Raw genomic sequence first — 16,755 nt, 5'->3', positions numbered from 1 at the left:
TTCTCCATCATTTGTGCACAAATATTTCCATCACTAGTTGATTAAGCATGCCCATACAAGGGCTGACTGTATTCATTGTACCACACCACTTTATATAAGGTACTTGAGCACCCCCGGAAGCTCTAGGAACCTGCCCTGTATGGGTATTGTGCTGTAAAGGTTGTGTCCCCAACAGAACTTCAGGCAATTCTAACGAATGTACTTTACATATTTATTATTTTTTGGCCACACCACATGTGGGATCATAGTTTCCCAACCAGGGATCAAACCCTAACCCTTGCATTGGAAGTGAGGAGTCTTAACCACTGGACCACAAGGGAAGTCCCTAAAGAATGTACTTTAGATAGAAGGGAAGCAATCCACAAAAAAGATCAGAAATACAGGAAAGAATAAAGAACACTGATGCTGTAAAACAAGAAAACCATCTGCTGGGCATAAAACAGCAAAATGAACAGGTAAACAGGGGAGGAACCGAGGTTCATGTATTCAAATATCCTTGTGTGGTTTGAAGGCTATAAAGCTATTTATTTTAGATTTTACCAAGTTAATCATGAATGTCAAAATACCTGGGGTAAAAATTATTAGGCTAAAATATATAAATCTCATACTTGTAAAAATTTAAAAAGGAATTAGAAAAAATATTTAATCAATCCCAAAGGAGCCAATGTGTGTTAGTAGCTCAGTTCAGTTCAGTTCAGTTGCTCAGTTGTGTCCGACTCTTTGTGACCCCATGGACTGCAGCACGCCAGGCTTCCCTGTCCATCACCAACTCCCAGAGCTTGCTCAAACTCATGTCCATCAAATCGGTGATGCCATCCAAACATCTCATCCTCTGTTGTCCCTTTCTCCTTCTGCCTTCAATCTTGCCCAGCATCAGGGTCTTTTCTATTGAGTCAGTTCTTCGCATCAGGTGGCCAAAGTACTGGAGTTTCAGCTTCAGCATCAGTCCCTCCAACGAATATTCAGGACTGATTTCGTTTAGGATTCACTGCTTTGATCTCCTTGCATTCCAAGGGACTCTTAAGAGTCTTCTCCAACACCACAGTTCAAAAGCATCAATTCTTTGGCACTCACATCCATACATGACTACTGAAAAAACCATAGCTTTGACTAGAAGGATCTTTGTTGGCAAAGTAATGTCTCTGCTTTTTCATATGCTATCTAGGTTGGTCATAGCTTTTCTTCCAAGGAGCAAGCTTCTTTTAATTTCATGGCTGCAGTCACCATCTGCACTGATTTTTGATTCCAAAAAATAAAGTCTGTCACTGTTTCCATTGTTTCCCCATCTATTTGCCATGAAGTGATGGGATCGGATGCCATGATCTTAGTTTTCTGAATGTTGAGTTTTAAGCCAACTTTTTCACTCTCCTCTTTCACTTTCAACATGAGGCTCTTTAGTTCTTCTTCAGTTTCTGCGATAAGGGTGGTGTCATCTGCCTATCTGAGGTTATTGATATTTCTCCCGGCAATCTTAATTCCAGTTTGTGCTTCATTCAGCCTGGCATTTTGCATGATGTACTCTGCATACTGGTTAAATAAGCAGGGTGACAATATACAGACTTGACATATTCCCTTCCTGATTTGGAACCAGTCTGTTGTTCCATGTCCAGTTCTCACTGTTGCTTCTTGACCTGCATACAGATTTCTCAAGAGGCAGGTCAGGTGTCTGGTATTCCCATCTCTTTAAGAATTATAGCTCAGTCATGTTCAACTCTTTGTGACCCCATGGACTATAGCCCACCAGGCTTCTCTGTCCATGGGATTTCTCAGGCAAGAACACTGGGTGAGTTGTCATTTCCTTCTCCAGAGGATCTTACCAATCCATGGATCAAATCTGGGTCTCCTGCACTACAGGCAGATTCTTACCATCTGAGCCACCAGAGAGGAATAAAAACAGAAAAGAAGGCAAATATAAAGCACAAAATAAAATGGATAAAATAATCTAAAGGGATGATAATCTCTTTAGAGATTATAAATAATCTTCAGAGATAATAAAATAAAGAGCTGATTATCATATAAATTTAAAAGGAGTATATAAAATACAAATAACTGAACATTTTCACTTAAAAAAAAAACAAAGATTGGGAATGCCCTGGAGATTCAGTGGTTAGGACTCAGAGCTCCCACTGCAGGGGCCAAAGGTTCCATCTCTAGTCCAGGAACTAAGATCCCACATGCCCCACGTGGCATGGCCAAAAGAAAAAAAAAATTAACAAAGTAAAGGAATACAACAGGGTATATGGACAAACTAAGGGAAAGAAAGCAGATGTAGCCATGTTATGATCAGGCAAAATAGAATTTAAGGCAAAAAGCATTACCAGAGAGAAGAAGGATCACTCCATTATGATAAAAGGTTTATTACACCAGGAACATAAAACTAGTACAGAAGTATAGACTTATGTGAGCCTAACTAAGTAGCTTCAAAGTACTGTATGTAAATAAAAAATGAACAGAACTACCAGGAGAAATTCACAGAGCTAGCACCCATGAAATATTTTACACATTACCTTCTGCAATATTTAGATCAAGACGTTACTATATTAGCTAAACTCTGCAGCCAGGAAGTTTAACTTTGAAGCAGAACAACTGTTGTGGAATACACATTATTTTGAATCTCACATGTAACTTTTATGAAAAAAGATCTCATGGAGCTAATTTCCTCAAATCTTAAAAGATTGATGTCACTCTTTGACTGTAATCCATTTAAATTAGAAAGTATTAACCGAAAGAAAATTAGAAGAATACTATATTTGGAAATTCATGAGATAAATTCTAAATAACTGATATGTCAAAGAAGAAACTATTGTGGAAATCACTTAGTATGCAGAAATAATGACAATATACTACCATACCACAAACACTATTTTTAAAATTAATTAATTTACTCATTTGGACATGCTGAGTCTTAGTTAAGGCACGCAGGATCTTTAGTTGCAGTATGTGGGATCTAGTTCCCTGACCAGGGATTGAACCTGGGCCCTCTGCATTGGGAGCGAGGAGTTGTAGCCACTGGACCACCAGGGAAGTCTCCACAAACACTCTTTAGATATTCATAGTCTTAAATGCTCCTGTTACAGAAAAATAAAAGCTGCAAATTAGAGATTCATGTAAATATCCTACTTAGTAGGCAAGGAAAGCTTAGTTTCTCAGTTGTGTCTGACTCTTTGCAATCCCATGGACTGTAGCCTGCAAGGCTCCTGTGTCCATGGGATTTCCCAGGCAAGAATACTGGAAAAATATCTGATGTAAGAAGTTGCAAAAAAGACAAAAGAAACCCAAAAGAGTCGAAAACTTACTTCATCCCCTGGAACAAGCATTCATTTTCTGTAAACCAGGCCCTTGGTTCCAGTAGAGCCTCAGGTTGACAACCTGCTTATTATGAGTTGTGGTGAGAAAAGGCACTCTTGATTCTTCCCCTTGATTCCAGAACCTGCATATTCTGGTCATTGATACAATGCATAGGCTGCATCCCTGGAGAAAGAAGAATGTCTTAACTCTAAATGTTGTTCCTAAAATGGCACCAGGGCTGAGGTTTTAATGGGTCATCCAAATATTTACCTGGTTGGGTGCTTTTGGGAGGTCTGATATATGGTAGAACTAGTGAATCCCATTATTATAATTAGTACCCATTGTTATGTCTCATTCACACTCAAGGATAATCAAGCCTTCCATGACCCCTCACAGTGGTGCTGGTAGAGACATTCATTGCAGGCAGTGAACTACAACCAGGTGTGCAGTAGGCATAAACTTTAGTAAGAATGGGTGGGGGACTTCATTGGTGGTCTAGTGGCTAAGACTCTTCCCCCACAGTGCAGGGGAACCAGATTCAATCTCTGGTCAGGGAACTAGATTCCACAGCCCTCAACAAAGAGTTTCCATGATGAAACAAAGATGGCAGTTCTCACATGCTGCAACCAAGACCCAACACAGCCAAATAAATAAATGAACTGTTGTCGTTGTTTAGTAGCTAAGTCATGTCCAACTGTATGTGACCCCATGGACTGTAGCCCGTCAGGCTCCTCTGTCCATGGGATTTCCCAAGCAAAAACACTGGAGTGGGTTGCCATTTCCTTCTCCAGGTGATCTCTCTGACTCAGGGATCAAACCCATGTCTCCTGTAATAGCAGGTGGATTCTGTGCCACTCAGCCACCTGTGGCCCAAATAAATAAATAATAAATAAAAAGAATCGGGGGGGGATGAGGGGATGGGGACGGGAGGGAAGCCCAAGAGGGAGGGTATATATGCATATTATAGCTGACTCACTTTGTTGTACAGCAGAATTAACACAACATTGTAAAGCAATTATATCCCAACTAAAAAAAAAAAAAATTAATCACTGTCATGTCCAGAACAGATTAGATGTAATCAATCTGCCACCAAGAGACTGGCTGCTTTCCTCCAAGGGATGGCACCACATGGCACAGCTGGTGACACGGTAAATGTTGTTTGATCACTCTTGGACAGAAGGAGTCCATGCTGTTTCTCCAGCTGTCAGCCAGACAAACAATGGGGTTACGAAAGACAGAGGCTAGCTGATATTCACCTGTTATGTCACCCTGTTCACATGGCTGCTGAGTGTATCTTCTGAGGCGGATGCTTTTGGTGGGCCCTGACTTGAAACACAAAGATACACACATCCTGTGCTCATGCACACAGGTTCATACCCCTTTGTCTCTAATCTTCCCGTCTTACTTTTTCTAGGTCCCTGACCTCCTAGCCAAACTACTCACCACACCTCAGGAGTTCATACACATACCTACTTCAGGCCTCTTCTCTCAAAATACAAATTGTACGTGGACAAAAACTGCTATTCCAGGGGGAAAAAATTGTATTTGGTTAAAATGTCCCTTTGCGGATGAATGTATTTCTGAAGATGAAATGGAGACACAGATGTAGAGAAGGAATTTGTGGACACAGTGGGAGAAGAGGTGGGTAGGATGAGTGGAGAAAGTACCATTGACATATATATACCCCATACTGTGTAAAATAGATAACTAGTGTGAAGCTGATATATAACACAGGGATCCCAGCTCTGCTATGACCTAGAGAAGTGGGATGTGGGGAATGGAGGAAGGCTCAAGAGAAGGGGATGTATATATTACTATGATTGATTTGAGTTGTTATATGGCAGAAATCAACACATTGTAAACCAGTTGTCCTCCAATTAAAAAAAAATCCCTTTGTCTCCAATGTTGTATATTCTTAGAATAAAATACTACTTAAAAGAAAACCATCTGCCATTCCAGTAAACTATGAATGTTGCCTGCCATAGAGCCATCAGCTACTGCACGTGTTCCCTAAGGAGAATTCTTCAGGATGGAGAAAAATAGATATTGTTCCTAGACAATTAAGATGCATATCAAAGGAATAATTTCAATGAGCCTGGATTATTGCTTCTCATGTATAGAAAAACACTAAAATTATTAACCTGAGATGTTTGGGTTTTCTTCTGATTAGCAGTAGTCTTTTGATGTTCAACTACATGGGTTTTGTTCTTCTCCAGCAAAAATTCCTATATATACTGTCTCCTCCTTTACCTCTTTGGAACAGTGCCTAAGAATCTGAGAGGCTGTCTCCCATATACTGCAGTCCTCAGTAAGGTCCCCAGATAAAACATAACTTTAAGCAACTATGTATGCTTGATCACTCAGTCCTGTCCAACTCTTTGTAACCCTGTGGACTGTAGCCTGCCACTCCCCTCTATACATGGGATTTCCCAGGCAAGAATACTGGAGTGGGTTGCCCTTTCCTTCTCCAGGAAATCTTCCCAACCCAGGGATCAAACCTGGGTCTCCTGCATTGCAAGCAGATTCTTTACCCGCTGAGCCATTGGGGAAGTTCCAGAAATCAACCCTGAATATTTATTGGAAGGACTGGTGCTGAAGCTGAAACTCCAATACTCTGGGCACCTGATGCGAAGAGCCGACTCACTGGAAAATACCCTGATGCTGGGAAAGATTGAGGGCAAGAGGAGAAGAGGATGACAGAGGATAAGATGGAGATCCCTAGAGGTCCGTGCTGCAAACCTCCTACTGGCCCTTCCTGACTCCACATGGTATCTTTACCTATCATGGACACCTGGGCACCACAGGTGCTGCCGCTACGTTCAGTGGCCAAGGGGCAGGCAATGTGCCTTGTGCTTTGGATCCACGAGAAATCTCCTCTTCCTCTGGACATTGTTTGAACTAGAAAGCAAATGAATCAGTGCTGTTTTGTCTCAGAGTTCCCCCAAATACTATTTCTTTCTTTTTTAATACTATCTGCATCTTCCATAGTGATGGAAGTACTTAAGGTATAGCATTTGTTCCAAACCAGTGGGTTCATAAAAATTTTACCAATATAGCAAACACTTTGAATTTGGGGGAAAGTTTTTTTTTTCCCCTGCTAGCTGGTATCTGGGCATCCAGAATACTTACTGTATTTGGTTCAACAAAATTCAGTTAGTACCATGTGCCATAGAATATCAAGATGATTAAGATCCCTGTGGATTATGCTGTAATAGAAAGCAGGAGAGTTAACACAGCACCGGGGCAGGACAGTCAATGTATTCTGCTGGCCTTGCCACCTATAAGAAGCCTCTGTATTCCCTTTTCTGTGGGGGACAGTTTCTCTAGAAAACAGTCACAGGCCTGTTTACGAAAAAACTAAAGGAATATTGTACATTTTTGCAGTGGCCTCACCAGCTCCTTCCTCACAGGGAACTGGAATGCCTGTCTGTCAGTCTAAAAACTGACTCATCTAGAAACCGGGTAAAAACTTGTAATTTTCCATTGAAGTGAAGGGCACCAGGCTTTTGCTTCCCAGCTCTCCATGTTTTCTGGTTATACAACCAAACAATATGCAGATGCCATCATATCTCTTCCCCAAAGACATTATGGATCATTAGCCATTGCCCTAGGTCTCTGTCTATCAAGACACCCTGGTTGCCACTGCAAGACTGCTGCCCGTTCCAGTAATTATGTCCACCCTGCCTCTGATGGTTAAGTGCTCCCACTTGCCTCTGCTATTTCAGAATCTCGTGATTTCCAGTAACACCAGGGAGTCCAGTTTGCTGTTACCGTGTCTTACTGTCATCCCAGCCTATGGAGGACCCCACCAGTGAATTTTTCACTGCCACAAGTGCACTTTGTATCACATAAGGATTAAAGGGCCATGATGTTTGCAATTTATTCTCAAATTGTTCTGGAAAAAAAATGTTAAGAATATACATAGAGAACAAACAATAAGGCAAGGGAGGTAAAATCTTAGCAATAAGAAAATCTGAGTCTGTTTTTTTGTTTAGTCACTCAGTTGTGTCTCACTCTTGAGACCCCATGGATTGTAGCCCACCAGGCTTCTCTTCCCATGGGATTTCCCAGGCAAGAATACTGGAGTGGGTTGCCATTTCCTTTTCCAGGGGATCTTCCTAATCTAGGAATTGAACCCAAGTCTCCTGCCTGGCAGGCAGATTCTTTACCACTGAGCCACCTAGGAAGTCCATTGAGTAAGGGTATATGGGTGTTTTTTATATGGCTCTTTGATCACCTTTCCCATTTTTTCCGTGGTAATTGAGATACTCATGCTTTCTTCCTCTTATGTCAGATTTGATCCTTAAATGTTCAGCAGGAAATTTTTGTAATAGAGTGGCACACAATACTTTCCAGGCAATTTCTGGCTACATTTCCTTTCTAATTTTTAATGCATCTCCTTTAACCTTTTACTTTCTTTTTCTTTGATCAGGCTTCTGAAGAAACAACTTGGGACTAAGCCTTCTAAGCCTTTTATTGCTTGTTTTTATTTCCTGTTTCATTAACATTAGAGTTTAATTTTACTAATCCCCTCTTTTGTGTGTGTGTGTGTGTGTGTGTGTTTACCTCAAGATCTCAGACTTGGACCAAACAAAATCTTTTTCCCTTTATACTCTTATCATTATTTTTTGAATGGCCTGCTTTATTTATTTTTTGAAATAATACAGGGACTTCCTTCGCTGTCCAGTGGTAAAAACTCTGCACTTTCAAAGCAGGGGGTGTGAATTTGATCCTTGGTAGGGGAACTAAGGTCACACATGTTGTGAGACATGGCCAAAAAATAAAATATAATAGAACAAACAGTTGCACAGTCTATGTCCAACTTAAGAACTGGAAAGAATAAGCTATATTTCTATGACTTTGAACAATTAGAGTGTTATCGATTTGATTGTATTTTAAATCATTAAATTGCATCTCAGATTTTCTTTTTTTAAGTCCATCTTTTGGGACTGTATATGAAAACAAGAGGATGACAACATGGCCTGAATGACTGTTATCAAGAAGTTCTTCTCCAAAACTTTATTTTCTTTCTCCAAAGCTTTTTACACTTTCAGTTCAGTTGCTCAGTTGTGTCCGACTCTTTGCGACCCCATGAACCGCATCACGCCAGGCCTCCCTGTCCATTACCAACTCCCAGAGTCCACCCAAACTCATGTCCATTGAGTCAGATATGCCATCCAACCATCTCATCCTCTGTCGTCCCCTTCTCCTCCTGCCATCAATCTTGCCCAGCATCAGGGTCTTTTCAAATGAGTCTGCTCTTCGCATCAGGTGGCCAAAATACTGGAGTTTCAGCTTCAACATCAGTCCTTCCAATGAACACCCAGGACTGATCTCCTTTAGGATGGACTGGTTGGATCTCCTTGCAGTCCAAGGGACTCTCAAGAGTCTTCTCCAACACCACAGTTCAAAAGCATCAATTTTTTGGCGCTCAGCTTTCTTTATAATCCTACTCTCACATCCATACATGACCACTGGAAAAACCATAGCTTTGACCAAATGGATCTTTGTCAGCAAAGTAATGTCTCTGCTTTTTGATATGCTGTCTAGGTTGGACATAATTTTCCTTCCAAGGAGTAAGTGTCTTTTAATTTCATGGCTGCAATCACCATCTGCAGTGATTTTGGAGCCCCCCAAAAATCAGGTCAGCCACTATTTCCACTGTTTTCCCATCTATTTGCCATGAAGTGATGGGACCAGATGCCATGATCTTAGTTTTCTGAATGTTGAGCTTTAAGCTAACATTTTCACTCTCCTCTTTCACTTTCATCTAGAGGCTCTTTAGTTCTTCTTCTCTTTCTGCCATAAGGGTGGTGTCATCTGCATATCTGAGGTTATTGATATTTCTCCCGGCAGTCTTGATTCCAGTTTGTGCTTCATCCAGCCCAGCGTTTCTCATGATGTACTCTGCATAGAAGTTAAATAAGCAGGGTGACAATATACAGCCTTGACGTACTCCTTTTCCTATTTGGACCCAGTCTGTTGTTCCATGTCCAGTTCTAACTGTTGCTTCCTGACCTGCATACAAGTTTCTCAAGAGGCAGGTCAGCTGGTCTGGTATTCCCATCTCTTTCAGAAATTTCCAGTTTGTTGCAATCCACACAGTCAAAGGCTTTGGCATAGTCAATAAAGCAGACATAGATGTTTTTCTGGAACTCTCTTGCTTTTTCCATGATCTAGCAGATGTTGGCAATTTGATCTCTGGTTCCTCTGCCTTTTCTAAAACCAGCTTGAACATCTGGAAGTTCGCTGTTCACGTATTGCTGAAGCCTGGCTTGGAGAATTTTGAGCATTACTTTACTAGTATGTGAGATGACTGCAATTGTGAGGTAATTTGAGCATTCTTTGGCATTCCCTTTCTTTGGGATTGGAATGAAAACTGACCTTTTCCAGTCTTATGGCCACTGCTGAATTTTCCAAATTTGTTGACATATTGAATGCAATACTTTCATAGCATCATCTTTTAGGATTTGAAATAGCTCAACTGGAATTCCATCACCTCCACTAGCTTTGTTCGTAATAATGCTTCCTAAGGTCTGCTGCTAAGTCACTTCAGTCGTATCCAACTCTGTGCGACCCCAGAGACGGCAGCCCACCAGGCTCCCCCGTCCCTGGGATTCTCCAGGCAAGAACACTGGAGTGGGTTGCCATTTCCTTCTCCAATGCATGAAAGTGAAAAGTGAAAGTCAAGTCGCTCAGTCGTGTCTGACTCTTAGTGACCCCATGGACTGCAGCCCACCAGGCTCCTCCGTCCATGGGATTTTCCAGGCAAGAGTACTGGAGTGGGGTGCCATTGCCTTCCTAAGGCCTACTTGACTTCAAATTCCAGGATGTCTGGCTCTAGGTGAGTGATCACACCATCGTGATTATCTGGGTCATGAAGATCTTTTTTGTATAGTTCTTCTGTGTATTCTTGCCATCTCTTCTTAATATCTTCTGCTTCTGTTAGGTCCATACCATTTCTGTCCTTTATTGAACCCATCTTTGCATGAAATGTTCCCTTGGTATCTCTAATTTTCTTGACGAGATCTCTAGTCTTTCCCATTCTGTTGTTTTCCTCTATTTCTTTGCACCTATCACCGAAGAAGGCTTTATTATCTCTCCTTGCTATTCTTTGGAACTCCACATTCAAATGGGTATATCTTTCCTTTTCTCCTTTGCTTTTGGCTTCTCTTCTTTTCACAGCTATTTGTAAGGCCTCCCCAGACAGCCATTTTGCTTTTTTGCATTTCTTTTTCTTGGGGATGGTCTTGATCTCTGTCTCCTGTACAATGTCACGAACCTCCATCCATAGTTCATCAGGTACTCTGTCTATCAGATCTAATCCCTTGATCTATTTGTCACTTCCACTGTATAATCATAAGGGATTTGATTTAGGTCATACCTGAATGGTCTAGTGGTTATCCCCACTTTCTTCAATTTAAGTCTGAATTTGGCAATAAGGAACTCATGATCTGAGCCACAGTCTGCTCCTGGTATATATAGAGCTTCTTCATCTTTGGCTGCAAAGAATATAATCAGTCTGATTTCTGTGTTGGCCATCTGGTGATGTCCATGTGTAGAGTCTTTTACACTTTACATGTTTATTAATTTTCCTCAATTTTTTTATTTTGGAAAACTTCAAACCTATAAATGTTGCAAAAATAATACAATATACCCTTTACTTTGATTTATTGTTAGCCTTTTTATACATGATTTCTCTATAGATAGCTAGATATGTTTGTGTGTGTGTGAGTCACTCAGTCATGTCTGACTCTTTGCAATTCCTTGGACTGTAGCCCGCCTGGCTTCTCTGTCCATGGGATTCTCCAAGCAAGAAAACTGGAGTGGGCTGCCATTTCCTTCTCCAGGGGATTTTCACAACCCAGGGATCAAACTCAGATCTCCTGCATTGCAGACAGGTTCTTTACTGTCCAAGGTACCAGGGAAGCCCCTTGATTACATATAATATGAATATATACATGTATATATGTGAATGGTAAATATAGGCATATATGTATACACCTATATTTATAGGTATATAGATATATACACTGACATTTTTTTCTGAATTATTTGAGAATAAGTTACATTTCTTATTGGAATTCATGCCAAGGCACTTCAATGTTTTTCTCCTAAAGAATTCTTATATATTATATATCATAATTCTCATATATTAAGCAACTTTTTTTTTTTTGCCAAGCCATGTGTCATGTGGAATCCTAGTTCCCTGACAAGAGATGGAACCCACACCCTTGGCAGTGAGAGCTTGGAGTCCTAACCACTGGACTACAGGGAAATTCCCTATTATTCTCATATATTAACTCAGTATCATCATCAAGTCCAAGTCATTTAACATTTATTATCTAATATACAGGTGTCTCAGTGGTAGAGAATCTGCTTGCCAGTGCAGGAGATGAAGGAGTCCTGGGTTCTATTCCTGAGTCAGGAAGATCCCCTGGATGGAGGAAATGGCAACCCACTCCAATATTCTTGCCTGGGAAATCCCATGGACAGAGAAGCCTGGTGGGCTACAGTCCAAAGAGTCACAAAGAGTCGGACAAGACTGATCGACTGAGCATGCTCACATGCCAATATTGTAACGGCTTGGAGATAATCCAGCAATGTGTCTTTTGCACCAGTCCCTGAAATTTTTCTGTCTTTCATGACACTGGCATTTTTGAAGAGTCTGAAATGTTTGTTTTGCAGATGCTCCATGTAGATTTGTCTGAGGTTCCCTCTTTCAAGCGGGGTCATGAATGAGAGGCTTATGGTACTGCTATGGAAACATACAGTTGTGGAACCTGAACTCTGAGGAGTGTAGGGACAGAGCAGACTCTCTAAGAGACTCTGGGCTTAGCTTAAGTATGAATGATGAGATGAAATTAACTAAACACACTGGCCATTGGGAGCAAGATCGCTCCACACCCAGGTACAATGATATGGCCTCTAGAAAGAGCAAGGGGGCAGAAGGAAATGACAGGTTGGGGAAGATGATGCTTTTAGTTCTAGATGGCGAATATTCCCTTTGAAAAATCTGAAGCGAAGTCTATATAGTCCGGGACTTCCCTAGTGACACAGTGGATGAGAATCCACCTACCAATGCACGGGACACGGGTTTGGTCCCTGGTCTGGGAAGATTCCACATGCTGTGGAGCAAGTAAGCCCATGCGCCACAACTACTGAGCCTGTGCTCTAAGGCCCACGAGCCGCAACTACTGAGCTTGCGCACCTAGAACCTGTGCGTCACAACAAGGGGAGCCACTGCAATGACATGCCGAACCACTGAAACAGAGTAGCCCCAGCTCGCGGAAACTAAAGAAAGCCCGTGTGCAACATCAAAGGTCCAGTAACAGTGAAAAATAAATTAACTAAAAAAAAAATTCAGGTAGTCAGAGGAAGCCTGTGGCAGAGATCCGGGCTCAAGGAAACCATCTGTGACCTAATGAATTGTTTGAAATTCTCTATAACAAATTACATCCTGGCAGAGAGTACAGGATAGCAGAGGCCTGGTTTAAGCCTTGAAGAATATCACCAGGGGTGGGAGCAGGTGAAGGGATGGCCAGAGAGGCAGGAAGAGGCCTGCAGAAGTAAAGAAAGACATGGGAATACAAATTTCAGGGAATGAGGAACAAGGTTAAAGGTTAACTCTGACACATGTTAAAATGGTTAAAAAAAAAAAGACTTTCCTTGGGACTATTGCAACAGGAGTATTGCAAAAGGGGAGAGAGATCTGACTCAACTCTGAATACACCAGGACAAGGGGGATTTATAGCCAAAAGGCAGCTTGAAGGGCTCAGTGGATAGAAAATGACTGAGAGGAGACTTCAAAGGATTCTTGTTAAACTGACAGCAGAATTCTTGCTGTTAAGGCAGGTGAAGGACATACATATCAAAGGTGGGGGATGAGGAAGTTGATCACTTCTCAAAAGTCAGGGCTCAGTGCAGTGCTCAGTTACACCTGACTGTGACCCTACAGATTGTAGCCCACCAGGCTCCTTTGTCCATGGGATTTAACAGGCGAGAATACTGCAGTGGGTTACCATTCTCTTCTCCAGGGGATTGAACCTGAATCTCTTGAGTCTCCTGGGCAGGCAGATTCTTTACCACTAGCACCAACTGAGGGAATTCTCCCTAAATTAATTCAGAGGATTCTTTGCTAAGACTAGGCAGTGCAGGTTGGACATAGGATGGCAGCCAAGGTTAAGATTTAGTCAAGAGAAGGCCTCGGAGAAACTGACTTAAGTTTTGTTTTGTTTTGCCATTTGCATGGATGGACCTAGAAATTACCATACTGAAGACTCACAGACAGAGCAGACTTGTGTTTGCAAAGGGAGGGGAGAGAAAGGGGAGAGTTGGACTGGGAGTTTGGGGTTAAGTAAGTAAGTAAATATGGAGAAGGCAATGGCACCCCACTCCAATACTCTTGCCTGGAAAATCCCACGAATGGAGGGGCCTCAAAAGTCAGGCACGACTAAGCGACTTCACTTTCACTTTTCACTTTTCACTTTCATGCACTGGAGAAGGAAATGGCAACCCACTCCAGTGTTCTTGCCTGGAGAATCCCAGGGATGACGGAGCCTGGTGGGCTGCCATCTATGGGGTTGCACAGAGTCGGACATGACTGAAGCAAGCAGCAGCAGCAAGTAAGTAAGAAAGTGTTAGTCACTCAGTCGTACCCGACTCTTTGCGACCCCATGGACTTCAGCCCACCAGGCTCCTCTGTCCATGAGATTTTCCAGGAAAGGATACTGGAGTGGGTTGCCATTTCCTTCTCCAGGGGATCTTCCCAACCCAGGGATTGAAGCCGGGTCTCCTGCACTGCAGGCAGATTCTTTACCGACTGAGCTACAAGGGAAGCCCTGTTTGGGGCTAACAGATGCAAACTGAAACTGACTCAAATTTGATCGAGAGAGTGTCAGAAGGCAACCAATCACAAGTGACCAAGACGAGGACTGAAAGGTACTTACTGCATGTGGGGATCACTGTGGCCTAAGCCAGAGCTGTAAAGAGTGTAGGGATATTTTTCAAATGGTTATATGTATATACATACTGAAAATACTTAAATAGGTTATTTTTTATATCCATATAAAGAAACATTATGTAGCCGTAAAAAGAATAAGAAACTTATTTAGATACTTGGGTTTCCCTGGTGGCTCAGACAGTAAAGAATCTGCCTGCAAAGTGGGAGACCCAGGTTTGATCCCTGGGTTGAGAAGATCCCCTGGAGAAGGAAATGGCAACCCACTCCAGTATTCTTGGCTGGAAAATCCCATGGACAGAGGAGCCTAGCAGGCTACAGTCCATGAGGTCTCAAGGAGTCAGACACAACAGAACACACACAGACACATTTAGATACTTACAATGGAATGATTACCAAGTTAAATTTTTAGGTGGAAAAGATGTAGAGATTAACATACTAAGTGAGGTAAATCAGACAGAGAAAGACAAAATATCACATGATATCACATATGTAGATCTTTAAAAATGATACAAATAAACTTATTTACAAAACAGAAATAGACTCACAGACATAGAAAACAAATTTATGGTTACCAAAGGGAAAAGTGGGGGAGAGGGAGGGATAAATTAGAGGTTTAGGATTAACATATACATATACATATACTGCTGCTGCTGCTGCGTCGCTTCAGTTGTGTCCAACACTGTGCGACCCCAGAGACGGCAGCCCACCAGGCTCCCCTGTCCCTGGGATTCTCCAGGCAAGAACACTGGAGTGGGTTGCCATTTCCTTCTCCAATGCATGAAAGTGAAAAACGAAAGTGAAGTCGTTCAGTTGTGTCCAACTCTTAGCGACCCCATGGACTGCAGCCTGCCAGGCTCCTCCATCCATGGGATTTTCCAGGCAAGAGTACTGGAGTGGGGTGCCACTGCCTTACAATGTTGTATTATTTTCAGGAGTACAGCAAAGTGATTCAATTATATAAGAGTATTTCAGATTCTTTTCTGTCTCAGGGTATCACAAGTTATTGAATATAGTTCCCAGTACTACACAGTAGGTCCTTGTAACAACTATTGAACTATATTCAATATATTGAACTATGTTCAACTATTGAACTATATTCAATAACTTGTGATGCCCTGAGACAGAAAAGAATCTGAAACATTCTTATATAATTGAATCACTTTGCTGTACTCCTGAAAATAATACAACATTGTAAATCAAGTATACTTCAATAAAAATGGTTTATTTTGAAAAAAATGTATAATATTAATAATTTAGCATTTCTATAAAAAAAGAAGATCAAAATACACATACAGGGACTTCCCTGGTGGTCCAGTGGCTAAGACTCCAAGCTTTCCATGCAGGGGGACCAGGTTTTGATTCCTAGTCAGGGAACTAGATCCTAAATACTGCAACTAAGACCCAACACAGCCAAACAAATATATTTTAAAAATACACATACATACATGTGGGAATGTGCATTTACTGGTGTATACCTAAGATGCCTCTTGAAAGATACACAAGAAACTGGTAGCATACGTTTCCTCTAAGGAAATGAACTTGATGAAGCAAGGGTTAAAGGGAGATTTTTCAGTACATAGCTTTTTCTACCCTTCAAGTTTTTGTATTATGTGTATTTAAAATTAATATGTAAATATTCTTCTTGAGATCATACTATAATTATAGTACAATTTGTATTTTATTGGACATCTTTTCAGATAACAATATAAGGAGATCTCTCTTCTTTTTTATTTATTAATTTATTTTTGGTCATGCTACATGGCATGTGGGATGTGAGTTCCCTGACCATGGATGGAATCTGTGCCCCCTGCAATGGAAGTGCAGAGTGTTAACCACTGGACCACTGGGAAGTCCCTGTCTTTGTTTTTAAATTATATGCATCCCATTTTTTGTCCAATGTTTTCAAGTTTTTATTATTGTGAATTAGATTTCAAGATGTGTTCTTGTACATTCACATGTGTACACTCATGATTTTTTTCCCCCCATTTTTGGCTGTATTGCATGGCATGTGGGATCGATCTTAGTTCTCTGACCAGGGACTGAACCCACATCTCCTGCATCGGAAGCACAGAGAATTAACCACTGGACCACCAGGTAAGTCTGTGTATACTCAAGATTCTGTAGCATAAATGCTTACAAATGGAACAAGATACTTCCACATTGCTTTCCAGAAAGGCTGTTCCAGGCCACACACCTCTCCCTTCCACACCAGTGTGTTCCTAGTACTGTACCTATTCTATAGCCCTGTGCATTGTCCACAAATTGTGCAGGGTACCTTTGTGGCAAAGACAATACTGAGTGCTCACTTGCTTTGCCTCCAGGACAGACAAGTAGGCCACATTTCCCTGCATCCCTTACCATGAGGTGAGGCTGAGTCCTGGTTAGTGGCAGTAAAGATATACACCAGCACTTGCACATCTGGCTTCTAAAAACCCTCCCCGTGATCAAGTTCCTCTCTCTCTCTCTTCCTTCATCTGCCTGACCTGTGCAGAAGTTCAAGTGAG

The 16,755-nt window shown here is 41.6% G+C and overlaps 1 protein-coding gene across 4 annotated transcripts in view; it reads right to left on the bottom strand.

Moving 5' to 3' along the window:
- Window positions 1–197: 197 nt before the first annotated feature.
- CHCHD5 (coiled-coil-helix-coiled-coil-helix domain containing 5) overlaps window positions 198–16,755 on the bottom strand; it is a 34,133-nt gene continuing 17,575 nt past the window's right edge. The window contains exons 4-5 of one of the 4 annotated variants that reach the window (XR_011569275.1): window positions 6,418–6,494; window positions 198–1,869 (exon numbers count right to left, since the gene is read on the bottom strand). Coding sequence is in view for 3 of the 4 variants with exons in the window: in XM_070798771.1 (XP_070654872.1) it covers window positions 3,298–3,471 (174 nt within the window). In the remaining variant the exon portion in view is untranslated. Of the gene's footprint in view, window positions 3,069–3,296; window positions 3,472–6,417; window positions 6,495–16,755 lie in introns of all 4 variants that reach the window. The other 3 variants (XM_070798771.1, XM_070798772.1, XM_070798774.1) reach the window with 3 other exon arrangements.

The sequence above is a fragment of the Bos indicus genome, chromosome 11 (assembly GCF_029378745.1).
Source record: "Bos indicus isolate NIAB-ARS_2022 breed Sahiwal x Tharparkar chromosome 11, NIAB-ARS_B.indTharparkar_mat_pri_1.0, whole genome shotgun sequence".
NCBI classification, from domain to species: Eukaryota; Metazoa; Chordata; class Mammalia; order Artiodactyla; family Bovidae; genus Bos; species Bos indicus.
Note: the sequence above shows the minus strand (reverse complement) of the source record. Positions and strands in the feature narration are given on the sequence as shown.